Raw genomic sequence first — 25,619 nt, 5'->3', positions numbered from 1 at the left:
TCTAACTTTGCAGGGGGCAGGTGACTTGGTCCCAGAGAGTGGGGTGAAAAGCAGCGTAGGGGCTTCAGAGACAGGGCAATGCTGGACCCCTGAGTCCCACCAGGGTCTACTTCAGCGCCTTTTGCTTTCTCTCTACAACATATTTACAAGGTCACAAAAACGTGCACAACCAGAAGACCCAGAGAGGGCATGTGCCCCCAGGAGGGGAGGGCAGAAGTAAGAGGAGAGGGGCACTCCTCCCTCTCTGCCCCCTCCCCACCCCAGAACACCCCAGCATCCTCAACAGCCACACCCAGGAGACGGTTCCAGAAGTCTGAGCCAGGGCAGAGGGAAGAGACAGACACACTCCAATCCTAGCGAGAGCAGGAAGTTTCAAGTAGCTCTGAGAGGAGCTGTGCTCAGACAGCAGAGGGCTGATGTGAACCGGAATTTCCCTGAACTGAGCCGGGGACCAGAGGAAGGACTGGGACGACAGGAAGGGGAGAGGGGGAGACAGGCGAGGGGGATCTGGAACAGCGCGACACCTCAACAATCAGAACTGTGCTGTGGAATGAGAAGCGGTTCATGGGACTAACTGGAGTTTCATTATTTCCCCCTAGGGAGGGCTTGTAAGATGTGGATTCCGGGGTGGAAGTAAAGAATCCGGGGAGCCAGGCTGGGAGGCTTGCCCAGGGAAACTTACGACGACGTGGACCCCACACCCTGCCACCACCTAGCACGCAGGGCGCTCCTCCTCATCTCCTCATGTGCCAGGCCCCCAGGGATGGTCCCTAGGCTCGTGCGTGCGTGGGCGCGCACACTCACACACACACACTGCACTCACACACACACACTGCACTCACCACACACCAAAGGGCATCAGAGGCCCAAATCCAGGCAAGAAATTCTTCACCAAAGGTGTTAAAAAATTTGCTTCAACAGGGAGAACTGGATAGAGTAAGAAAAAAAAAAACAAACCTTGGGGCACTTTCTCATCCATGCTGGCTGCCACACGGTAAGGAGATTTGGGGGAACAGTGAAGCATGGCCTCAGATTCTGGTTGCCCCGGACCTGTCCCCTCTGACTTTTCACAACCCTGAACACCTCAGAGCTTGAAAGGCCCTCCACTACAGCAGCCCTAGGGGACCCTCGAAGGGGACGGAGGGCAAGCCCGGGGGCTGAGAGGGGTGGGGCTGGAAATGGCCCAGGGGTGCCTCTCTCTTGAGGAGAGATGGGGAAACATCCTGGTCTCTGAGGGCAGAAGTTTGCAGCTTTCCACTGCTCCTCCTTCACAGGGTCTCAGGGACAATGCTTTCTGTTGGTCTGGATGGGAGGGGAGCAATTATTAAGGGGTCAGGGAGGATGTGGGTGCATACACACACCCCTGGGCAAGACCCAGGCTCTTCACCTGCAGCCTGATCCTCAGGTTCCTGGAGTGGGGGACCCCAGCAATGGAGACAGGGGAAGGTGTGGTCCTCCCTCAGAGCTAGGGGGAGCTCACCTGCATAACCACCACCCACTGCCCCTACAGAACAGCCCAGACCAGGCCCCTACCTGAGAGCCACAGAAAGAGGCCCGAGCTGTTCCAGGGCCTGGCATTCAGGGGTGTCCCATCTCCACTCCTAAGAGCTCTACCTGGATCTGCAAAGGCATACTCTCCCTGTCAAGCTGGCCCCTTCTCTTCCTCACATGGTCCACCCCTCCCCTCCCCAGCAGCTTGCCAAGGCCTTTTCCTCCCCCACCTCTCAGCTTCTGCCCCCAGCTCTTTCTCTGCCACCTCTGGTCACACTGGCTTGGGTTAGGAGGAGAGTCCAGCAAAGGGAAAGCGCTCACTGAGACAGGTGTCCCAGCCCCTCTCATCTGAGTCTGGTGGGCGTGTCACAGCCAAACTGGCCAGCATACAGCTCCCTGCCCTCCCTCCCCTCTGCCCCCAGGGATGGTCCCTAGGCCTCATCCCACAGGCCAGGGCTTGACTCCAGAAGGGAAAAAGAGAAGGGCAGGGGCAGGAGGAGGGAGGACTGACTGAGGAGAGGGTAGCAAATCAGGACAAGGAATCCCAGGGTGTCAGGGTGGGCCTGGATGGGGCTGGAGGACTGGCAACGGGGCATCTCATTTAATCAGCTTTGACCTTGCAGTGTGTGTATGTGTGTATTTTAAAACTAAAATGGAAAGAAAACAACTACAAGGAGGCCGAAGGGGCCTTTGGGTGACTCACTCTGCCAGTAGCAGTGTGGACCAAGGACACGTTTTTCAGTGCATGCCACACACACACACACACACACACACACACACACACTCACACACACTCACACATCCCGGCCATACATGCCACACACGTGCCATGCACACTTGCACATCGGGTCCTCCCCGTTGGAGCCAGGGTAGCTTCAGACTGTTATTTTCTGGATCCGTTCGCCATCTGCCTGCTCTGTCCAGGCCTCTGCTGGCCTGTCTCCCCGGCCGTCAGCACCCTGGCCTGCCCCAGCGCCCCGCGGGCCATCTACCAGATGTAGCCTCCATCATCCGCCTCGCCAGCCTCGCCCTCCTCTTCCGCCTCCTCGCCTGCTTCCTCTGTCTCCTTCTCCTCCTCGTCCTCCCAGCCGACACCGCTCCCAAAGTCCCCTGAGAAGCCCACGATGTCGTCTGTGAGGGGAACAAGCCAAGGGGCAGGTTAGCATCCTGCTAGCAGGAAACCTTGCCACACCGAGCTGGGCCTCTGGCGGCTGTCCGGCCCTTACCGCAGTCAGGGCTCCCGTGCGTGCGGGTGCCCGTCAGCTCCAGGCCCAGCTGGTCCACACACCAGCAGTCGCCGCTGCTCTGGTCGCACTGCATCTTCCGGTAGTAGCCATCCTCGTCACAGCTCGGGATGAAGACTCCTGAATGGGGCACGCCCCGCAGGGTCAGAGCAGGGGCCTCGGGGTGTGGGCTCTTCCCAGAGGTGGCCCTGGGACCTTGGGTTCACAGGGGCCCAGACCCCACCAGATCCCAGCCAGCGCAGGTACTGACCACCCAACAAGCTCAGACGTCCAGGGTTGGACGTCAGCATTTATTCCAGCTTGACTGACCAGAAACAAGAAAACCTGCCTTTCTAAACCACCTGCTCAGCCCCTACAATGGCTCCCATCTGCCTCCACAGTTCCCAAGCCCTGCAGGACGGCCAGTGTGACCTCGTTGTGCCAGACACCCTCCATCCTACAGCTGCTCCTCTGCCTGGCTGTCTCCTGCCAGCAACGCCAGCTTCTCCTCCCAGCCGTCTGATTCTGACCTGCCCTCAGGCTGCTCCTCTGTTCACTTAACAGACACCGGCTGACATCCCCACTCTGGGGCCCCAGTGATAGACTCTGCCCACGTAGTAGGGGTGAGATAACATAGAAATGTTAACACCAGTCACCCCAGGACATGTGCCCTAAGGCCCAGGGCAGGGGAATGCAGACCAGAGAGGATTGCTTCCAGGAGGAAGATCCTGGCTTCCTGGCAGAAGTGGCACTAGTGCCTGCCCCCAAAGGCCACTGGGTTCTCAGTCAATACGGCTTTGCAGGGAGGTTCCAGTGTTTGGTTTCATATGTGCCGGTCTCACTGCCCAGTTAAAGGCCAAGCTGCACCCAGGAGCTATAAGGCCCCATGGGATCTGCCCCTCGGACCTCTGTCCCCTCTACCACCACGCTCAGCCACACGGGTCCTTTCTGTGTCCCAAGAACGTTTTCCTGCCCTCAGCACTGCTCCTGGCTACCTCGTTCTCATCCCTCAGTTCTCCTCTTGAACACCAGCTCCCCAGAGAGGCCTTCGCTGACCCCAGGCTGACTTCTGTCCACTGTGCTCTCCCTCAGCACCTCAGCTACATACAGGAGCCACAACCTGTCGCTCTGTCTTCCTGGTGTGTCACCTTGTGGGTTGTGTTTCCCCAAGTAGCACGTGTGCTTTATGAGGCCAGGGACCACTACTGTCTTGCCCATCAGTTCTGATCTAGGCTGGGTTTGCTGTTGTCTCTCCAGGGCTGGCACTCAAATGTTTGCCGAGAACACGAGCATCTGCTATGGGCTTTGCACACACCCTGGCTGAAGTGAATTGAACAGAGAGTTCTAGGAACCTTCTGTATCCCTACCTCCAGTCCTGGCAGGAATGGGCACAAAATTAGTGTTTAAAACACACTTATTGAGGGGCTGGTTGGGAGACCTTTCCCTACCACGAGGATAAAGACAGGAGGGAGTTTCCCTCTCCTGTCTTCCTAAGCCAGGGCCTCCTCTGAACTCAGCATCTTCCATGATACCCAGTGGCTAGAGCCTCTGGGCCTCAGAGGGACCCCGGGGCACCTGACTCCTCCTCTGAGCCGAGCCCAGCCCCCTCACCTGGCTTCTTCTTGGCAGCCTCCTGGATCTGGATACGCTCCAGCTCTGCCAGGCAGGGGGGCTCTGCAGGGAGAGAATCAGCCTCTGATGGGGGCTGTCCCATGGTGCTGATGGGACTCACTGAGCCCCCTCAAGGCTTAGAAACCCAGTCAGAGGGCTCTGCAAGATGAAAATACCCAGGACCTGACACAGGGCTGCCCCACAGTGGGAGGCACTGATCCTTCTAAGGTCTCCAAAACTGGCACAGGGGCTCTGCCAGATGAGAACAACCAGGCTCCAACTGGGAGAGGCTGTTCCATGGCTGTGGGATGTGCTGAGGCCCCCCAAGAAGCCCAGGGGTATCTCTGAGGGTATTGGCCACTCATGGGATGGGTAAACAGGATTCAGAAGAGGAGGTGAATGCACAGATTCCCCAGGGTGAGAGGGCCCGGGGGCAACATAAGACTGGAGGGAACATTAGATGGAAGCCTGAAGATAACTGGCAGCCAAATCTAACTTGTCTGTGACCTTGAGAAGTCCCCTAGCCCTTCCCAGCGGGGGCCTGGCTGTCTGTAAAATGAGAGCAGCTCCCAGCCTCCTGCCCAAGAAGGCTACTATACAGAATGGACAGCACGAGCTCCAAAGGCCTGGGAAGTAAAAGTGCTGGAGCTGTGCAGAGAGAGCAGGAAGGCTGGGCAGTTATGGGCAGTAAAACTGGTCAAAATACCCCACACTGGCAGAGGGATTTGTGATTTACATGGTGCTCTGCACCCAGATTTTCTCACTTCATCTTCACAACAGTCTCTGAGGTATCGTTATCTCCCATTCAGATGAAGAAACTGAACTCGGAAAGATTCAGTTGCCTGCCCAGCGTCCCACACCAGCTATGGCGGAACCCGAGAGGAAGACCCAGCCTCGGGCCACAGTTGCTGTATACTCCCATCACACGACCACAGTGGGGACCAGGCCAAACACCAGGGGCAGAGCACAGGCTACCCCACCTCTGGCTGGTCAGCAGAGCCCTCGGAACCTCAGTTTAACCATCGATGTTGGTTATTCACTTGGCCTAGATGATCTCTAAGCACACGTCCTGCCCTGGCTCAGGATACATAAAGCTGACAAACGACGCTGTATCTCTAAGGCTAATGATCACAGGCATAATCACATATTTGGGGCAAGTACTGTGAGATGGGCCTAAAGGTGGAATCACTGAGAAGCCAACCTAGCTTCAGCTTCAGGAACCCTGAGCCCCTTCCAAGCCCTCTGAGGGGCCCTAGAAATTTTACATGTGTAGTTTTTAATACTCTTCCTTAAAGCAGGCCTCCGAAAGTGCATAAGCTTCAGGACCCACAAAATCCACCTTGGAGCCTGCCGAGGAAGGGAGTTCAAGTGCTGGCTTCCCTGGGCTCCAAGAGATGAGGTGCTGAGAGAGTGCAGGAAGTGGGGGAGCAGGAAAAGGGCATGGGGAGGTAGCCACCCCAACTCCCAAAGACAGCCTGGAGCAAGGGGCAGAGCCCGCACAGCAGGGCCGGGGGCCTGGGGCCCTGGGAGGGGCCACACTCACTCTCCCTCCAGAAGCAGAAGCACCACTCGGCGGTAGAAACACGGCCATCCTTGTAGGTGTCGCAGGAGTTGAAGAAGGGGCGGATGCAGACCTCGTACTTGTCCAGGTTGACGGCAGCCAGCTCCGTCTGGTCCAGGAAGAGGTCGGCACTGGTGTCCAGCTTGGAGAACATCCAGCCAATGGAGTCCTTGCAGCTGGCCCCCAGGCTCTTGTCCAGCCCTGGGGAGAAGGCCACGGTTCAGACCTGCTCAAGGTAAATCGCTCCATCCATCTGTCCATTCATCCCTCCACCTCTCTGTCAGCCCCAGCCCTCTGTTCAGGGTCAGGACAGCTCAGAATCCAACCATGGCGTTGAGAAATTCAAGAATGGCTGAAGGCCCATCCCTCGGCCTCTGCCTAGGACTGCACCCAAACCAGTCAAAACCCTGTTTTGAAAGCCCTTCAGGGAAAATAATTCCTTACCTTCCCTTGGCTACCCATTTCAGGGTTTAGCTTCCTTCCACTCATTTTAAGAAGTTCCTCCTGTTAGCTATCCCAAATCCCTCCTGTCTGATCAAGCCTCCCTCCCCTTGTTCTGAGGTTTAGGTTCTTTTAGGGGCTCAGGGTCTGGCAGGAAGGAGCAAAAGTGGGTGCTCCCCAGTGCAGCCAGGTGGCCCAGTGTACCCCCGTCCCCCCATCTCCCACCCTCCTCCCCTGCAGAGCAACCAGCTCCTGTACCACTGGCCGGGTGGGCCCCACTGCTGGCTGAGCCGTTCTGCTTGGAGTTCTCATGAAGGAGCTGGAACCAGTCCCGCAGCCGATCCCCCAAGTCAGCCAGGTCCTGGCCCGTGCAGGTCTCTGCAGTCGGCAGAACAGGGAGAAGAGGGTGGAGGGTGAAGGTGGGGTGAAGCAGCAAGCATGGTCTCAGCTGGGGGTGCTGCCCTACAGGCCTGGAGGCTGGGCAGTGGGATGCCAGAGGGAAGGGGAGTTAGAAATCAGAGGCTCTCTCTCCTCCTCTCCCACCTTCCTCCTCCACCTCACTCCCTAGCACTAAAAACACCCAGCGCAGTCTCCCTGGGATGAGGTCGGGGCCCTCCTGCTCCATGTAAACCAGACCTCCAGACCCACAGGTCCCTCAGGCCTGTCCCTGTCTTTGCTACTTCTCCTGAAGGAGGCGTCCCGGGGCCCTGGCAGTGAGCCGCCTCCCACCCCTTGCCTGGCTGCGGCCCAGCACTCATTACCTGGTTTGCCACCTGTGGAGGAGGTGGCGGCCTGCTCCGTGGGGCAGGGGCAGGGGCCCTCGCATCTCACCATCAGCTGCTTGCTGCTCAGGCATGCCTGCTGCTCCAGCTTACACTGCACAAAAAGAAAGGTCGGGCTGGGTGACGGGGACACTGCTAGGGGCACCCTCCAGCCAACCATGGCAGCCACATCTGCCTTCCTCCTTGGAGATGGGAGGGACAGACCCACGAACAGCCTGGAGCGGCCCTCCTAATCCCCCTGGAGGCCACAGGTGTACAGTGGTCAGGGGCAGCAGGCCCAGGAAGCGGGGGGACTCAAAGGCTCCCAGGAGCCCCACTCCGCACCAGCCTGCCTCTCTGCACAGTTGTCCTTCCCAGGAAACCCCCATCCCCTCACCCCCACTCACCCACCCCTCCTCGCCCTCTTGGCCTCTCCTCTTCCTCCCCACAGTCCCTTGGCCCCTAGGTAAGCGGCTGTGGGCCCCTCCCTCATGGCCTTCCCACAGTCACCTCCATGGGCTCTCTTGATAACAAACAGCTACTGGCTACTGAACATCTGCTAATTCCCTGGCCTTTACAGTTTCCAGAGGGGTTCATCCATTCCTCGCCCTTCAAGTGTTTTCCCCTGGTCGTGTCTGTTTTCTCCCCATGGGATGACCGCTCATGGAAGCGGGCCCTCGTAGCATTTTACAACGTGACCTCACCTGGCCCCCGACAGTTCTGTGAGGGAGGAATTGTGTTTCTCGTACTCAGCAGAGAACACGGAAGCTCAGAGAAGCCCAGTGACTCAGCCAAGGCCACGGGGCTGGGCTGGAAGCCAGACCTCCCGATGACCTCCACCTCCCCACAGGGCAGCACTGGGACCCTCAGACCACAGCCTCCTGCCCAAACCCTGCTTTGCCCTCAGGTGGCGTGACTCAGCGCTCTCCTCTCTCTCTACCAGCTCCGCCTGCGTCCTCTGTACCCCTCCTCCATGCAGCTTCTGCCCCTTTGCTTATTCTCTCTCCCTGCCTTATTCTCCCTGGGTGACCTCATCCCCTCCCCAGCGTCAATCATCACCCACAACGGGTGACTCTCACCCCAAAAGGGTTCCTAAGCCCCAGAACCCAACTCCAGCTAACAGTCCATGCCCTCCAGACACCAAGCAACTCCTCACAGCTAGCAGAAGCATTCACAATTAGAACCCGCATTTCTAGGGTACTTTAAAGTTTATAAAATGCTTTCACAAATACTGTCTCATTTAACCCTCACAAAAATCCCATCAAGTTGGAATTCATTCACCCAACCACTGTTCCCTCCCACATTGTCGTCTCACGGAGGATTACTTCCTCCTGCCCCAGAATGCCTGGTGCTTGCTGGTGAACCATCCTGTCCACGTGGATATCCACCCATGGGAAGATTTCAACCCCCAGCACCTAGACGACGGAGCTCCTTCCTTCCATTGCCCTCCATACTTTCATGAGGCCCTTTCCTCACTTACTCTGACTTGCAGTTACCGGTCTCCTCCAGGCCCCAGCCCCCACCTGCACCTGCCCGAGGTCAGGGGCAGGGTCTGGCTCAGACTCCTGGGCTTGGTGCCCCTGCTGTGGTCGGCCACGCTGAATGCGCTGACAAGTGCATGTGGCCCCACAGCAGTACTGGGAGCCCCACAGAAGGCCCAGCTGAGCTGTCCTCTCTGCTCCCTGCGGACTCCAGTGCACCCCACCCCCACCCCTCCTGGGGCCAGGGCTTCTCACCACTGAGCTGTAAGTGTGGCCATCAGAGCCGCAGACGGAGGCAAGGTGGGCCATGTGACAGGGCTTACACATGTTGTCTTTGTTTCCATGTAGTTTCAGGGCAGGCTGCTTGATCCTACAGGAGGAGCAGAATGGGAGGGCACAGGGGTGGAAGCAAAAATGAGAGACGGACAGGGCAAGGGAGGTTTCAGGAGACTGGTTCCAAAAAGAAGTTGCTCTTGGTGATCTGTAGTAGATGCAGCTGCCTCCCTGCCCCTGCCCACCTCCCATCACCCCCAGCCAGACCCTCTTCTAGCTCATAAAGGTGGAACCAACAGGGCAGGGTATAGACCCCCAGCTTCCCCTTTCCAGCAGGGCCCTCAGGTTGCAACTCCAGGCCCAAGTGTAAGATGTAAAAGGGACTCACACTTGCGTAAGGGGTAAGACCAAATCAAAGATTGCAAACTGATGGCCCATGGGTCACATCTGGCCTGTAGGATCATTTTGTTTGACCACCAAGGGTTTTTGTTTTTAATTGGGTTATTCATGAACATTTGCAAAATGGAAGAGTTCACATAAAAAACCCTGGATTTCTGGCCTAGTTAAAATGGAAGATATGGGAGTCCTGGTCCTGCATTTCCACAAGGCCTGGGCTCACCAGAGTGGTCTGTCACCAAGCTCTCTTCATGCATTTACATTACCTGCCGGGCCCCTACAGGCATCTAAGATTGCAACCCCAAGTCTCCGGTCTCTGATTCTATGATTAAGGAGAAAGGGAGGGAAATGGGACCTTCTCCAGGGGGTCTTGGAGTCAGGCAGGGTCTTGTCCTTGGGCTGGAGCTAAGGCCTCAAATGCCCCTCACTCCTTCCCTCCTCTAAAAGCCTCAGAAGCTACAACCTTAAATATTTCATGAAGTGGCTCCATGTCAGAGCTGGAAGGAACCTCAAACTATCTGGGCCAACCTATTTGTCTTACGGATATGGACACCGAGGCCCAGAAGGGAAATGTGCTTTTCCCTGGGTCCCACAGTTTGGTGTCTGATCTCATACAGTGTGGTGGTTTTGAAATATGTCCACAGATTCTTTGACACTCCTCCCTTCAAAACATGGAACCTAATTCCCCTCCCCTAGAGTGTGGCAGTACTTAAGACTCGCTCTTAACAAATAGAGGTGGCAGAAGTAACAATGTGTGACTTCTAAGACTAAGTCATAAATGTGGCTTCCTCCTTGCTCTTTCTCCCTTGAATGACTTGCCTTACAGGAAGCCAGCTGCCATGTTGTGAGGACACTCAAGCAGCCCTATGGAGAGGTCCCCTTGACTAGGGCCAACAGCCAAGTGAGTGAGCTTGGAAGTGGATCCTCCAGCCTGAGTGCAGCCTTCAGATGATGCAGCCTCAGCCAGCATCTTGACTGTAACCTCCTGACAGTCCCTAAGCCAGAACCATCCAACAGAACCACATCTGATTCCTGACAGAAACTGTGTGAGATAACACACATTTGTTGTTTTAAGCCACTAAGCTTTGGAGTAGTTTGTTCCGAAGCAAAAGATAACTGATCCTCTCCTATGTATTAGTTAAGCCCTTGCTCTTTAAGCAAACCCCCTCCAGGCCTCCCACCTCCCCAAGGCCCTCACCTGTGCTCCAGCTTCTTGCGGCTGATGCACATTGCCCGCTGGTAGCCCTGGGCAATGCACACTTTGTGACGGCTGCACTTCACCTTCTGGCAGGGGTCCTTGGTGGTATCCAGGGCTGCAGGGACACAGAGTTAGGACACAGGTCACCTGTTAGAGAGCCCAGGAGCCCCCAGCCCCCCTTCTGAGCTGGGAAGCCCCTCTCTCTATCAGCCCTTGATAACCAGAGCTCCTCGGCTTGGAAATTCCATCCCCATTTGGTCTGGCTCCCCAAGGAGCCTCCAAAGCCATGATCAGGACTTGCCCTCTGGTCTCAAGTCCTCATGGGTGTCAGTCACCTTCCCCAATGTGGGAGGGGCATGTTACCTTCATCTCCTTGCTGACTGTCTTCCCAGCTCCTGATGTAGTCGTCCTAGGGAAGGACAGAGCAGGTGAGGGAGAAGGGAAGGGCTAAGATTTACATCCTAGAGCCGAAGTTCAACTCCAGAGCCAACGAAGCCTGGGCCACTGCTTCCGCATGCCAACTGCCACCATCCTCGTGGTTTCCCAGATGACCCCTGTCCACCCAGGCCCTGCCAGCTGCCTCCCCCAGACCTCGATCCCCCTAAACCCATGTCCAGAATCTCTTCCGGCCTCTCCCCTATTCCCTTATCTCCTTATTCCACACCCCCCTTCCCACACTGGATGACGCAGGGGAGGAGAAACTGGGGTGAGTGTGCAAGTGGGAAGAGAAGAGAGTGGGGTGTGTAGCTGCAGACACATATGCAGTGGAGCCCCAGGCAGCACTCACCTCTACCTCCTGGGGATCAGCAAGCAGCAGCAGGCCACGGGAACCGGAGCAGGAGGAGAGAGGGAGAGACGAGTATTTTAGTGTGAGGCCTACCCTCAGACCATGTGGTCAGGGTTCCCCAGGCCTCATCACGTGACTGTGGATGCTGGGCAATGGTCTTTGATTGCTACCATCCTCTGACCTCTATGGCCTCCAACTGGAGAACAGTACTCCTATGTCTTTACAAAAGAGAGCTTGAGGCCGGGGCCCGCTCAGGGCTGGCCTTAGGAGCAGTAGAGGTGAGGCCCATGGCTTTAAGGGTGAGGCCCCATCCCTCTACTTCAGGCCCTGAAGCTGGTCCCAAAGGAACAAGCCCTCACCCCACCATCAGGACAGATGTCTGAGGGGCCCATACTGCCTGGGAAGTGATTCTCATGCCTATGCCCTGGCTGTTCCAGAAACACCCTCTCTCCTTCTACCAGGGCCCCTCCCTTCCTAGGCAGTCCCCTCCCCTGACACCTGTTTTTCAGTCAAGGTCTGACTTGCGTGCAGAACTCAGATGGTGCACTGAGAGAAAGGGGGACCATGGCCCCTCCCAACAGCTTACTCAGTTACCATCGTCCAGCTGCAAATCCTCAGACTCAGAAGATCCTGAAAAGGCCCTCTGAGGTCATCTGTCCCAGCCCCTTCTATGTGCAGGAGAGGCCGGGAAGTCCAGAGACAAGAAATGACCTGACCCAAGTCCCACCGTCTCAGAACCCAGGTCACCCAATGCCCAGCACAGACCTCTCTTCTGGATACCGCACACTGTCGGGCACCCAGGGCACACGGGAGCTCTCTCCTCACCCTCCTCCGGCTGCAAGTCCCTCCCCTGGGCCTGTGGACCCCGCAGTGGCCAGAGGCAGAGCAGCTCCCACCCAGCCTAGCTCACTGGCATAAAACCCCAGCTCTTCTGGTTTCCCCACTTTCTCCTGTGGGGTGGAGGCAGCAGCTGAAAACCAGTAAACAGCTCCCAAGGTGCTCCCAGTAGCAGCTCTGCCAGGCAGGCGGGAGAGGGCTTCTCTGGACTGGAGGCTGGCAGTGCCAAGGAGCCAGCTGCCGGCCTCCTCTGCATGGGGCTCCAGGTGCTGGAGGACAAGGGGCAGGAGAAGCCACGTGCAGCTGCCTCCTCGTCGTGAGTCCCACCCAAGGATCAAAACTATGCAAGGATGAGGGCAGAGGCCACACTGTGGGGTAGGGGTGGGAAGGGACCAGACTCCTGTCAGGCCTGGGGAAGAGGGCATGGGGGTCCTGCACCAGAGGGCACCCAGAGGGCCTTGAAAGCCCAAGGGCTCTGAGGCCTCTGATGTGTCCCCTGGAAGTTGACAAGCATCAGGAACAGGCAGGGGCAAGAGTCCTTATCAACACAGCCTCCTGGGCAAAGGCCAGAGAGGGGCCATGCTGATCAAGCAGTTGGCGTCAGACCCAGGTAGAGCACGCTGGGGTCAGGTGCAAACCTGAGTGTGTGCTTCTGCACACACACACGTGTGTGCATTCATTTGGGTCTTCACACGTGCACACTCATGGGCGTGTGTCCCAAAGCACCTGTGTGTGCAGGCATGCGTGTCCTCGTCTGTGAGCATCTGTACCCATGCACACACGTGAAGCAACAGTGTGTGCTGGGTGTTCGTAGGAAAGGGCACTTCAAGACAGTTCACCCAATGCCAGTTGGTTTTTATCTAGAAACTAAGTAACAACCCACATATGTGTCCAAGCAGCCAAGTGTCCTGCAGTCCTTGGACCCAGGAGCAGCAGGAGGAAAGCCACAGGAGGGGCTTCTGGAGAACCTGGCCTGGGCGGCCCCCTGGACACTCAACAGACCAGCCCAGGTTACTGGCTCAGGCACCCACCCAATTCCACGGGACGTGGCTGGAACCCTCTTGAGCCCCTGGGCAAGCTTCTAAGAAGACCGCCAGGCAGCCGACAGGGAACTGCGGCATAATTTCCCCTTATGCCAGGGCCAAAGGAACCTAGCCCAGACCCAGCCCTTCTTCTCCAGGAACTCATCAGGGTGGAGGGGTCCCTCACCTGGTGTCCACTCACCACAGATGGGAAATGAGGCTGAGCATGGCCAAGTGGTGGAGGCCAGGGTTACAAGTTGGGGCAAAAGTAGGGACTGGCCTTCATGGAGTTGGGGTCTTCACATCTGCTCCATCATCCTCTGGAAGGGGAGTGGGCATGAGGTTGTGAAGAGGACGGGGCAAGTGGCTTGTGTGAGTCACCTGCTTTCAACCAACAAGGTCTGTGTGCCCCAGAACCCACCCACAGCTGGACTGGAGCAGGGAGGGGTGTTAGCCGAGGGCCCTGACGCCTGCTCATTCTCCCCCTCACTCTGGACCTAACCTAATGCCTTAACCTCCAACCAGGCTGTGAGCAGAAGCCTTTGGGACTCAGAACAAAGAAGGTTCTCAAAGGTCAATACCAAAAATTTCTGATTAGAAATCCAGGGGGGAGTGGGCTGGGGGAAGAGAGAGTTCAAAGAAAGGGCTATTTCATCATCCAGCTGCTTTGCGAGAGCCCTGGTGGGGAGCCATCTCCACCCACCCCAGCCCAAGTGAGGCTAAGACTCCCCCTGATTCAGGATACAGGGATTGAGCCCCTTTTGTATACAAGGGTTGCCCTGGGTTCTAGCTAAGCTCCTTGTCTCCACTGTGGTGGATGAGGTTGAGGGAGGCCAAAGTGGTTCTGGATCCCAGGACCCTCAGTTCCAGGAGAATGGGAGCAGCCAGCCAAAGAGCGGGATGAGGGGGAGAGAGGGCCCTGGAGTCCCACAGAAGCCCATGCTCCCTTACCAGCGTACCTCGGGCAAGCACCTCGGCCTGTAGGAGCTCAGCACCTAACTCCTGGACCGCTCAGAGATGAAAGGAGATGGTATCTGAAGGGTGCCTGGTGTCCACAAAATACTCAACAAATAAAAGCTGTTATAGCAGAAGAGACCAGAGACTTCAGGTGGAAAAAATGGTGGAGGGACAGGAAATGGGCAGGGAGAGGCCACATGAGGGGCCCCTGCAAATGGAGAAGAGAGTGGTCACCACTGGGAGAGCTAGAGACCAGTGGGGTGTGAGGAGAGTCCTGTCCACTCCACCTCCTGCTCTCTCTCCAGCCTGCCTTCCCCTCACCATGCCCACTGGTCCCACCCTAGCAACCCCGGCCTCACTTACTGCAGGGTCTCCTCTGGGCTCTCCCTGACCCCGCCCATCTTCCACACCCCTGCAGCCACAGGGATCTGTCTAGAAGATAATTCTGATCATGTTTCTCCCACCTTAAAACCCTTTGCTAAATATATAGCTTGCTCTTATTTTGAAAAAAAAATGTTTAAAGATGATTAGGTAAAAAGCATTCATATCAAAATGTTAACAGTAGTTTCCTCTGGGGGAGAGGAGTAGAGAATCTGGGCATCTTTCTGCCTTTTTCCAAGTTTCTAAAATTTCTAAAATGAACATGTATTACTTTTGTAATGAAGGGGGAAAAAAACCACAATAAATATTATATTTAAAAACCCTCACAGGGTTCCCTGTCACCTACAGAAGAAAGCCCATCTTCTCTGAGTCTCTTCCTGTCCCCATGTCCTTCCAGTGGATGTATCACTCTGGCCAGGCCTCGGCACAGCCTTCTTCCCTCTCTGGAATATATGTTTGCACCCAGCCCCTGAACTTCTATTTATCTTTCAAAACCTGGCTTTCACACTTCATCTTCCCTAACCTCGCCCCGTATCTAGTTTTCCTTCAGGTGGACTGCACCTAGTAGAAGTTATTATTGCTCTGGTTACACCAAGCAATGCCATTGCTTCTGCCCTATTTAGGTGGCCAGTTCCTCGAGGGCAGAGACCATATAAAGTTCACCTTTCTATGCCCAGCACCTAGCAATAGTAAAAATACACTAATAATAGCTAACATCTTTTGAGCAATTACTATGTGGCAGGCATTGCGCTATGCACTTTGCACTCATTGGCTCATTTTACTCTTCATGAGAATTTAAGAGAAAATCACTATTATCATCCTATTTCTCAGGTGATAAAATTGAGGCTTGGAGAGGTTAAGTGACTTATACAGGATCACACATCAACAGCACAGCAGAAGAGTATTGGTACCCCTAGAACTGGGATTCCAGAATCTGTGCCCCTAACCAGGACCCTGTATTGCTCCATAAATTTTCGCAGATAAAGAAAGTCCCGGGCCACGACTGGACCCAGGAGGCCCAATCCCAGCCCATGGGTGGTTTCTCCCACCACACCAGCTCTGCTCCAACCCCTAGGCAGGGAGTCTTGTAAGCAGAGTGGAGAGACTGGCAGTGGTGGGGGAAGACACCTGGGGGCCCCCCTTCTCCAGGCATTTCCAGAACCCTCTTCACCCGCCCCTGGTACGGCTGGTTTGGAGCTAACCCATCTCCTGCTTTGATCTCAGCAGCTCAGCCCGGTTGCCATGGAGACAGGGCCCACTGTGCCAAGCTGGGGGAGAAACGGCAGTGAGTGCGCAAGCCTAGTCGGGCTTAGGGGGCACATGCTGGGTGTTTCCAAGCGCTGTTTACTTCCTGTCATTTTAATTAGCACCCAAATCACCCGCTCACTTCACAGCTTGAATTAACCCAATCTCCCCCAGCCTCTCCATCTGGTGGGGAGGATGGGACACAGCAGTGAATCACGCAGAAGAGCAGCGCCCCAGGGCTAGAAACTACCTGGGCAAATCTCCACCTGCCTCTTTGCAGCACCGTGTGATGGAAAGACTGACACCCCCCACCCTCGCCCTGGCGTTGAATCAGGGCACTGGGTACTGGCCTGGCCTCTGACTGCCAACAAGACTGTGGCCTAGAGAGCCTTGCCCTCACTGGAGCCCCTTCCCTTGCCTATAAAGTAAGGGTGACTCCCTTGCCTTCCTCCCTGAGCTGCGGAGGGACCCAGTGCGATAACAGCTGTGAGAGCACTTTGTAAACTGTGAAGCTCTATACTTGCAAAACTCACGAAACAGGAGCACTGAAGCTGGGTTCTTCGGCACATACGGTGGGAGTCTGGGGGACAAGGTGGACAAGAGGCACTTCTGGGTCTCACAGTCACAAGGAGCCTCAAACGCAGACTTCTGACGTCTCCAATTGAGGCGCTACAGCCAGAGGCACACCGACAGGACCAAAAGATGTGCATCATGAGACTTTAAAGAAACCATAACTTCTGTAACCCTATTATGGCACTTCTTCATTTCTTAATAGATCGAGAACCTCTAAAAATGGAAGTGGGCCAGGCCTCTCTCAACCTCTGAAAGGCCCCGTAGCCAGCATTATTTTGGCCTCATTCCTCAGGCGAGGGAACCTCTGATGCAACCCAGTCCACTGAGAAGGCCCAGGAGTGGGGAACTTGTAGCTGGGGGCTCCTCCTACCTCTCCCTGCAAAGAGCCGGGGAGCACAGAGGGAAGGACCCAGACAGGAACAAGCAGGGGTAAAGTGGGGCCCGCCTGGCTCCTTCTCAGCTGAGGCCTGACACCCCTGTCACAGGCCCAGGCAGAAGGCATCTTGAGGGGGCGGCACCCTCCACATGGAGGAGGCTGGGAGGGGGGCAGTCATTAAATATTTGCCCCTCTCTCAGAGGGAGCGGCAGAGGCTGTTAGGTCTGGACAAACAGACGGAGTCAGGCATCTGGCAGACTCCCCGCCTCCCACCTCCTCTCTGCTCAGAGGAATTTCCTTGGAGGACAAAAATGTGCTTATCACTGCCAGCATGCCAGGAGCTCCACCTGGCCTCAGGTATGTCCGCGCTGACCCCCATCCCCACACTCCGCGGGGCCTGAGCTCTCCACAGCTCCAGGGGCATCTCGGCCCCAGTCTTTGGGTTTCTGGTTCAGGCAGTGGCCCCAGGGGTCCATAGAGGGCAGAGAACAAGAGAGAGGTATAGGGGAGGGTGGGCCTGGAGTTCTGTTCTGAGCTGCCTCAGGACCTCTGTTTCCTTTCTGGAACATGAGTGGGGGGCAGGATTTAAATCCCAGGGATCTCTGAGGAGGGCCAGACACTGGAGCTAAGGAAACACAGACATGGGGTTGTGAAAGAGCACATGGGCTTGGGTGTGCTCGGTTCCTTTATCTGTAAACCGTGGAGGCTCAGTGCTCAGTGCTTAATGCTGCTGAGGCTCCGCAGTTCTGCTCCCCCCCTCTCCTAAACTGAGAACTTTGAGAAGAGGGGAAAAGGAGCCTGAACAAGTTCAGACTCTTCCACGTCCTCTAACCTGTGCAAGGGAGCAAGGGATCAGGGAAGGAGCCAGCAGCTTGCGTCCAAGCAGGAGTAAGACACTGGCCCAGCCTGGCTTGTCCTTCCTGCTGTGTGCAGCCTTGACCTCTTCTCAGATGTCAGAGAAGAGAGCCACAGGGGCAGGATGCCCTGCCTCAGGGAACCTGGTCTCCACCTGAGAAAGCCCTGGGCTCACCCACCCACAGGTCTGATGGGTGGGTCACCTGCTTGGTGGGCCCACTGAGGTGGGGGGAAATTTTGAGCCCCCTACTTCCCAGGAGAAAGGGGAAGGCTGGCTGCAGCCGGGTCCAGGCCCACAGACACAGGGGAGAACAGGGAGGCCTGCGGGATAATGTTCCTTCACAGTAGTATGTACTCCCTTATCCTACAAATGAATCATTGGAGTCAGGGTGCCGGGGTTCTAGTTGTGACTATGCCAACCTTTCAGGGTCCAGAAAGAGGAAGAGCTCACCCCAAATAGTCAGCGTGGCTCAGCCCCAGCTCTCCCTTTGCCCTCTACCTCCTGAATCCACAGTGCTGCTCCCTGGGAAAAAGAGGGAGGGGCTCAGAGGACAGGTGAGTTGAGACCCTTCCTGCCTTTCCTATTCCACGGTGCATATACTTATACTGAGCACCTACTGTGTGCACAAAAACCCCATGCAATGCTCTGAGGACAGGGTGGTAAGGTCACAAAGCAGTCTATCCCCAGACCCTACCCTCAGGGACTTACCTTGGGAGGAATGTGATAAACACCAGCAGGAGGACTCTTGAGATACAAGCCCACAGCATAAGTGATGATGCAAAGCAGCACCAACATGTGCCAAATGTGTTTATGACCAATAAGTGCTGCAGCAACCCCGAGGAAGGGGCTACACATACAACTGAACACTGGCTGAGCCCTCAGGGGGTCAGAGGCTGCGACATTTCAAGAATCACATCACCCTACAGCTTGCAGCTGGGCCTGGGTCTGCCCGCCAAGGTTAGACACATTTTCCCTGTCTATAGCCCTAAGAAGACCCACATTACACTTACAAGGGAACCTACACAGCGGCAGTATGGCCATCCTCAGCCTGGTGTATGCCCCAGGATGCCATTAGGCCTCATTTCTCAGGTTTCTTGGTCTCTGGTTAATACATACTCAACCCTGACCTGGTCACAGATACCTCCTCAGGAGCAAAAAGAAAATCCTTTTCCTAAACCCAAAGTCCTGCTGCTCAGCTTGTGGCAAGGGGGCAGTTGAGGGGGGTGGGGGGTGTGTGCAGGTGGAGGGCTGTGGACGGGCTCTAGCGTCATCTTCCGGAGTCACAGAATGACAAGGGCTGCCTTTTAAACCAAGGGAAAAATCAAGGGCCAGAAACTGGAAGTGGCTCCCCCAGGGAGGAAGACAAGCTGAGCACCCTCCCAGGGCCCTTGGGGCTCAGGGTAGGATAGAGCTCTTCCACTCCTCCGGACAGCCCTCTGACCTTCTGGAGAATGGAGGGGGTGGTGTTGGCTGGCCATCCCCTGCAGACTGCCTGGAAGTTGAGAGGAGACTCAGACGGCCTCTCTAGGCAAAGAGTGCTCTTCTCTCCCTCTCTTCCCAAGGCCTGGAGCCCCACTGGCTGTTCAAGAGGCTCTCACTGCACTACACTGCTCTGGGTGACGCCAGCCCCTCCAGCGTGGGAGTGGATTTGAACCCAAAGTGGAGGTGGAAGAGGAGGAGGACAGGGCAGGACCCAGCCTCCCATCCCCAGATCCCAATGATGGAATCCATCTGACCCAGTTTGGGGCTCTTCTCACACACCCACACTTATCCACGAACACCTGTGCAGCTCATCCCCACACCTGCACTGGCTCAGCAGTGCGGGGTGGGGAGAGCGGAGGGGTGGTAACAAGGGAGGCCCTTTGTGGCTGAAACTTGCTACTGGCCTACTTGGTGTTCATAAAAACATGAGAATCCTAAGTAGCCAGCAGGCGACGTTTCCCTGGGCCAGACCCCAGGTTCATGGTGAAGCCACAGGCCTAGAGGAGGTGCTCAGATCTGCAGTGAATGAGCGAATTAGTAAACATACATCGGTGTCATTCTCATGGAGCCAGAGGCGTGGTGTGGGCTAGCCCCAGAGACACTGATCCATCTGGCGGTTTTTCTATGGGGTTGGAGTTTCTTTCTATATTACCTGAAATGGATGCCCCCCAGCCCCCTGACAAGATGTCTTCATGTTCACGTGTCCGTTTCAGTCTCCTAGACTGAAACTGAAGTTCAGAGAGGTTATGTGACGTACCTGGCATAATGTTGCCAGGCAGTGGCAGAATCAGAACCTGAACCCAGGCCTCATGCCTCTCCTGGGTAGAGAGCTGCTCTGGAGGGTCGCTAGGCCAGGCTGGTGGCAGGCTGCCAAAGACACTGAGAGCCTTGGCCCCCCCCCTTCCTAGGAGGTGCTGCTCCTGCCCAGGCATCCTTGAGCCCATAGGGCACAAGCCAGGGTAGACTCTTCTTTTCCATCTCCACTAAGGGTTAGGCTTAGAGTTCTCTAAAAAGCAAAGTTGAGTTAGAGGACCTGGGTTCAAATCCCAGCTCTGCTGCTTACTTGCTATTTGACCGTGGATAAGTTACTCAGCTTCTCTGTGCCTCTGTGTCCTATATAGGGTGGAATATAAAGTAATGGTAACTATCTCACAGGTTGTTGGAGGGCACAAGAGGCCACAGGGATAAAGTGCTGACTGCAGGGACTGGCAGATGTAAGCACTCCCTGCAACCAGTGATTCAACACGTGCTAACTGCATGCCTCCGGGGTGCCCAGCACTGTGCTGGATCCTCATAAGTATCATTAAAATGTAATGGAAGTGGGGTACAAAGCAGAGAAGAGCCAAGAAGAAAAAGAACGGTCAGTGCTGTCCAGCCAGCTCTTGGAAGCTGCCAGGAAGAATGCTGTGTAATGGGCCTGTCTCCTCTCAAGTGTCCATCTCTATCTACCAGGCTCTGGATGTTCTGTTCCAAAGACTGCGGTAAAATCCACCCACTTCTGCAGGGAGTGAATTCGGAGATAGTAGCACTAGGGAGCAGGGCTCCAAAAAACCCAGGCCTGCACAGAGCAGGGCACAGCTAGATCCCCATCTCCTCTGACTTGAAATTCCCTCCTCCCGGCAGCAGGGCAGAGATCTCTCCTGACACATGGGAGAGCCCCGCGCCCACTGGAGGGGAGGATTACTCTGCCAGTAAATCCTTCACAACACCCCACCCCACTAATAATCCTAGTGCTCAGAGGAAGAATGCTAAGCTGAACTCCCCACTAACCAGCTCAGACCAATTCCACACTGGAGCAACGGCCCACGCTTTCCTTCTCTCCTTCCTTCTCCTGACCACTTCGACATGATTCTCTCAATCTCCCCCCTCAATTCAGTCCAACCATTAAATGGAGACATTTCCCTCACCCACACTATCGACTCCTTGATCCTATTCCCCAAGAATATTCCACTCCCCCTGCTTGCTTGCCTCCCTTCCACTGAGGCAGAGTGGGGGCCCTGCACCATTTTGTGACTGATTATCAACAAGGTTCTGGCTCCATCTGGCAATGCCTCAGAGGTTCAAAAGAAACTCCTACCTCTCTTTTGAGAAGCGAAGGAGCATATTTTCAAGAAAGCTTGCCTGATGAAATGTACATAAAGCCGATGCTACTGGGCCCAGCTAGAGGGCCTTCAGTCCTTAGGGTGGCAAGTGGGGCCTCTGCTAACAGGGGAGGAATGAGAACTGTCTGCAGTCCTGGCAGAGCCCCTGTGCATGGTCTGTGCACTGCACAACTCCAGGGGGCACCATTCACACCATGGCACCCCTAGAGTTATGCAATGCAGTGGCTCTGAGCTAGCAGCCTCCTGCATTTCTGCAGAAGCTGCCAAAGGATCCCTATAGCCAGGTCCTCCTGCCCACCCTTCCTTGTCCTCCTTCTCTCCCTGACCCCATTCTCCTATACCCAGGGCTACCTTAAATGGGGTTTTAGAGGAAAACTACCCTATAAATGCCTGAGGTCATGCAAACCAACACATGCTTTTAAGTTTTCCATGAATCCTATGGGGGCAGGTCCTGCAGAATTTCATTCTGGTGGCTTTTTTCTGATGAGCATGGGAGGAAGGGGGAAGTGACTGGCATCAGTACAGGGAGACAGGTGGGCAGCCCTGTGCCAGGGGTCATGCAGTCAGTCATCTATCCTCACCCACAGAGTTGGCTATTGGAAGTCAGTGGAAGGGAGGTGGGTAGGAACCTTTTGTTTTTAAACCTGTACTGTTCTGATTAAGCATTTCTTTTCCCTCTGACCTTCACTAGGCCCATTATGGAAGATCAAACTGCCAACGAGTCAGAGGGAGGCCTGGACAAGTGACACATGGATTCAGGATGGGCCAGCCTGCTGCCACGCTCTCGATGCTGTGGCCGGGCTGCTTCCCAGGCAGCGGCAGGAGACTGCAGCTAATCTGTGCTGGGCCTGCAGGGGACGTGGAAAAGGTCTTGCTGGAGCTCCAGGCTCCTGTCACTGGACCAGCCGTGGGGTGGTACAAACCACCCACTCGGGCCCAGGCCACTCAGCCCTGAGGACCAGGCAGCATGCGAGTCCTGATGAATTACAACCTACCAGTTTGACTTTGGAGATAAACAGTCACTTGTTTCAGGGTAACAAAAAGATGCATATTTCTGCCTGTTTCCATCATGTGGCTGGAAATCATATGAAGCATGTGTGTTTTAAACACATTGCTAAGGAACTTCTGGATGCACACAATTTAAGATGAGAAAGGTCACGGTGTGGCCTGTGTTATACTAGGTGGGTCTGATGAGAGAATCTGGGGAATGAGGGGCAAGAATTGGGGTCGTAGGAGAGGTTTTCTGGGGACAGGGTGTTGGAAAGCACCAGATCGTGGGGTACCATCGTTCCTCTCCTCCGGAGCATCCGGGCGCATCCAGCACCTCACACCCCTGCCCGGACCCTTCTCTGGGTCCCAGCCACGCCCTCTGCCCTCCCCTCCTCACTCCTACTTCCCCTTCTGCGAACATGGCAGCCTTCAGTTCCCCCTCTGATCTACAGGTGCCCGTAAACAAAGTGCTGCAGCGACGCCCGCTCCTCCGCAGCCGCCTCCCCACCCCCCTACCCGGCAAAGTCCGGCACAAGGTTAAGCCTGGGTTCCATCGGGCGTCCCCGAAGGGCTCCCATACCCAGCTACTGGGCTCTCCCCTCTGCTTTTCAAGTCCACTGGGCTAGGGAGTCTTCCCTCCAGGTTGGAGCTCCCCAACTTCTGGGCCGCGTTCCCCCGTGAAAGGTTGGTCCTGGAAAACCAGCCTCCATTAGTGTTCGCGTCCCTCAGCATGGGGACCCCAGACCTGGCTCTGGGGGCCACCCAGAGGTGGCCTCCGGTATTTTCACTGCCTTCACCAGCCCCCCCATCACGGACACGCCTTTCACCATCTCGCCTTAGGAGGACTGCTAAGAGCGCCCCCCGACCCCAACTCAAAGCGCCAACCAAGGGCCCTGTCCCCTTCTGTCTCTCCTTTACCCAAAGCCCAAGATGGGAATAGAAGGCAAGCGCAAGACGATATTACTGTCCCTGACCGGCCCCACCCAGACCAGCCCCTTCTGCAGTGGCCCGTATTTGGAACCTGCAGCATCCACCCAGGGGGACACCTGGGGATGGCTCACCAAAAAAAAAGAGGAGCAGGTCGGAGGCCCAGGCAAAGCCAGGGTCCCCGCCCCTCCCTCCCTACTCCCCTCCGCCCCCTTCCCCCCGCCCCACTGCAACCCGCAACCCTCTCCGCACCCAGCCTGAAGGGGAGACCTCGTCGCTTACGCACGCCCCCAGAGTAACTCCTCGCTCTGGGAGGGTGTGGGACTGGGGGTCCCAAGACCGCCAGCTCCTGGGCTGGGGAGTACATGAGGAGGGGTCTCAGGAGCCCGGTGGGTGCTCGTTGTTTACTCTTGGTGCAATTAACCGGCTAGGCTGCGGGAGCCTGTGGCTGCGACATGCAGCCGCCACTCCCAGCCCCAGGGTCTCTGCTCCAAAGCTCCCTCCCCAAACCCCCAGCCCCAGCCCTCGGCCCTCTCAGACCCGCAGACTCACGTCTCGGAAGCGGTTCCAGTGCTTGATCTTGCCGCTGTACTGCGAGATGGACGACAGCCATTGCTCGTCCTCCATGAAATTGCCGGGGGTCTCGCCCTCCTTGAGTCTTTTGGCGTCGCCTTCGGCCAGGGTAGCTACTGTGAGGAGCAGCAGCGGCAGCGCCAGCCGCCCGCAGTCCGGAGCGCGCATCGTGGTCTGAATTCGACCTGAGGTGAGGGGGTGGGGGTCTTGACTTCTGCAGTATTTTAATGTCCTTCTTCCCACCCCGCAGTTGGGGGAGCAAACGCCGTCGTCTTCCTCAGCCCTCCTCCTGCGGTCTGACTCCGGTGACAGACGGATAGTGGGTCGCAGCTGAAATGTGACCTGGTTAGGAGATGCACTTGTCTGAAAAAAAACCCAGCGCCGGACGTAGAGAGGAAGAGAGAATCAGAGAGGCTGCGCCAGCAGGGGCCGTGTCTGTAACTGTAGCATTAGCATCACGTTTGACATCATCATACCTGGTTTAAAAAAAAAAAAAAAAAAAAAAAAGGAGGGGGTAGATTTCAAAGGGAAGCGCTAGATCAGAGCGCCAAACGCCAGCCATCCGCTGCCGCCGCAGAGCCCAGCCCAGCCCAGCCCAGCACTTAGGGAGTTGCAAACCAAGGAATCTAGACCCGGAGATGTCCCTGCTGTCTCTCCAAGGCTGGAGAGCAAGAAGGGTGCCGGGTCTCCTCAGGGAAGATGGGAGTGAGGAAAAGACGAAACTCTCTGGTTACAAAGCCAGGCTCAGGTGTCTAAAAGGGAATTTGGCCACAGACACTCTTTCTCTCCCCTTGCCTCCCACCCAGAGGGGCCTGTGCCACAGCCCTGACAGCTGGCTTCCTGCGAGTTATGGCTCTACAGTAATGGGTGGCTTCGTTAAGACAAAAGCCATATAACAACTGGCTGCCTGAGAACTATTGCCCAGCCCCACATGCTCTTTTCAAGGCAAGGCCTGAGCACTGAATAGCTGGTAAAACAGAGGCAGATGTCCTCCTCCCCAAGCAACTGTTTAAGGGCTGTCACCCTTTTTGTTAGCTCTTCTTAGGGCAACCCTAAAAGGCAAATGTCTGGCTATGTCATCTGCCTTGAAGTAAATTTGAAAAAGGCACATTTGCTATGGTTTTGACTTCAGTTGATTTTAATAAGCCACTGGGGAAAGGGGTGTGGGGAGGCTGGGTTTGTTTGAGGTGTTTAAGTTTTTGTTAAAATTGTGATCCTTATCATTGCCTTTAGAAATGTGTTGACATACACATTTCTGGGCACAGTCCCAGGATCAGAGCAGAAATGGGGTGAGGTTTACATCACAAATAAATTAAAAAGGAAACAGATAATCTGACAGGACAAAACATATTAAACTTTTGGGACCCAAGCCCTAGATTGTGTTTTTATTTAAAAAAACAAAGAACTTGGCTGCTGTGATGTTAAAAAAAAAAAAAATCAAAGGCAATGAATAACATGATCTTAATCAGTAGGAAAGAAACACAGGTTGAAAGGTTCTTAGTCACCCTGAGTCTGGCTTGCCTGGGAATTCTGAATGCATCAATGGCTTGGGTTGGGGTCCCTTGGGAAAACAGAAAACAACAACTCCCTTTCCATGTTTTCTTTTTCTGTGCAGTTGGATTTAGAGGTGGTGCTGCAATGAGGCCCTGGCCATTGATGTCTACATCTCACAGTAAATAAAGCAGGCTTGCCTTGCCCAGTTGTACACAGCCGCAGTGTACAACGGAAGAGCAATCTGTTGTCATATAGACTGGGGATGGAATCCCTCTTACTAGCTGCGTTCTTGGGCAAAATACTTAATCTATCTTCTATCTATAAATTAATGATACCACCCATCTCAGAAAATTGCTGTGAAACCCATGCAAAATTACATACTAAGTGCCTGGGCATAGTGAACATTTTTGAAATGTTAGGTCTTCTTCCCTCAGGTTGGGAAGAGGTAGCTATGATGTCCCATAGTTCTGAATACGTACTAACATTTGCTAACTTTTTCCATTTCAATCCTCGTCTTTTAGCAAACCTAATTACATGTCTCCAAGACATTGAGGAGGTAGATCCTAGATGTCACATCTCTC

General features: G+C 55.4%; 1 protein-coding gene across 3 annotated transcripts; it reads right to left on the bottom strand.

Moving 5' to 3' along the window:
• Positions 1-2,338: 2,338 nt before the first annotated feature.
• On the bottom strand, positions 2,339-23,876 carry SPOCK2 (SPARC (osteonectin), cwcv and kazal like domains proteoglycan 2). Of its 3 annotated transcripts, none has more exons than XM_065894233.1 (11): positions 23,524-23,876; positions 11,224-11,232; positions 10,800-10,845; positions 10,437-10,551; positions 8,825-8,939; positions 7,089-7,203; positions 6,614-6,705; positions 5,869-6,087; positions 4,326-4,388; positions 2,718-2,855; positions 2,339-2,622 (listed from the first exon to the last, which is right to left on the bottom strand). In XM_065894233.1, exons 1-10 carry the CDS (start codon positions 23,710-23,712, stop codon positions 2,751-2,753), a joined length of 1,068 nt encoding a protein of 355 aa, XP_065750305.1. In that variant the 5' UTR covers positions 23,713-23,876; the 3' UTR covers positions 2,339-2,622; positions 2,718-2,750. The 3 variants fall into 3 exon arrangements, with proteins under 3 accessions (XP_065750305.1, XP_065750304.1, XP_065750306.1); XM_065894232.1 differs by having other exon boundaries at positions 2,480-2,622; positions 6,586-6,705; positions 23,524-23,712; XM_065894234.1 differs by lacking the exons at positions 2,339-2,622; positions 2,718-2,855; positions 4,326-4,388; ... (5 more) ...; positions 10,800-10,845; positions 11,224-11,232 and adding an exon at positions 22,210-22,254 and having other exon boundaries at positions 23,524-23,712.
• Between the last annotated feature and the right edge of the window lie 1,743 nt (positions 23,877-25,619).

The sequence above is a fragment of the Phocoena phocoena genome, chromosome 16 (assembly GCF_963924675.1).
Source record: "Phocoena phocoena chromosome 16, mPhoPho1.1, whole genome shotgun sequence".
Lineage (NCBI taxonomy): Eukaryota > Metazoa > Chordata > Mammalia > Artiodactyla > Phocoenidae > Phocoena > Phocoena phocoena.
This window is presented reverse-complemented; position numbering and strand designations above follow the sequence as displayed.

What these genes read in the sequence shown, in the direction of transcription:
- SPOCK2 (XM_065894232.1), bottom strand. Translation starts at nt 23,712, where the DNA reads ATGCGCGCTCCGGACTGCGGGCGGCTGGCGCTGCCGCTGCTGCTCCTC. An exon ending in GGCTGCCAAGAAGAAGCCAG is followed by an intron (nt 2,856 to 4,325) that starts GTGAGGGGGCTG and finishes TGCCCCATTCAG; the next exon opens with GAGTCTTCATCCCGAGCTGT. An exon ending in GCACGGGAGCCCTGACTGCG is followed by an intron (nt 2,623 to 2,717) that starts GTAAGGGCCGGA and finishes TTCCCCTCACAG; the next exon opens with ACGACATCGTGGGCTTCTCA.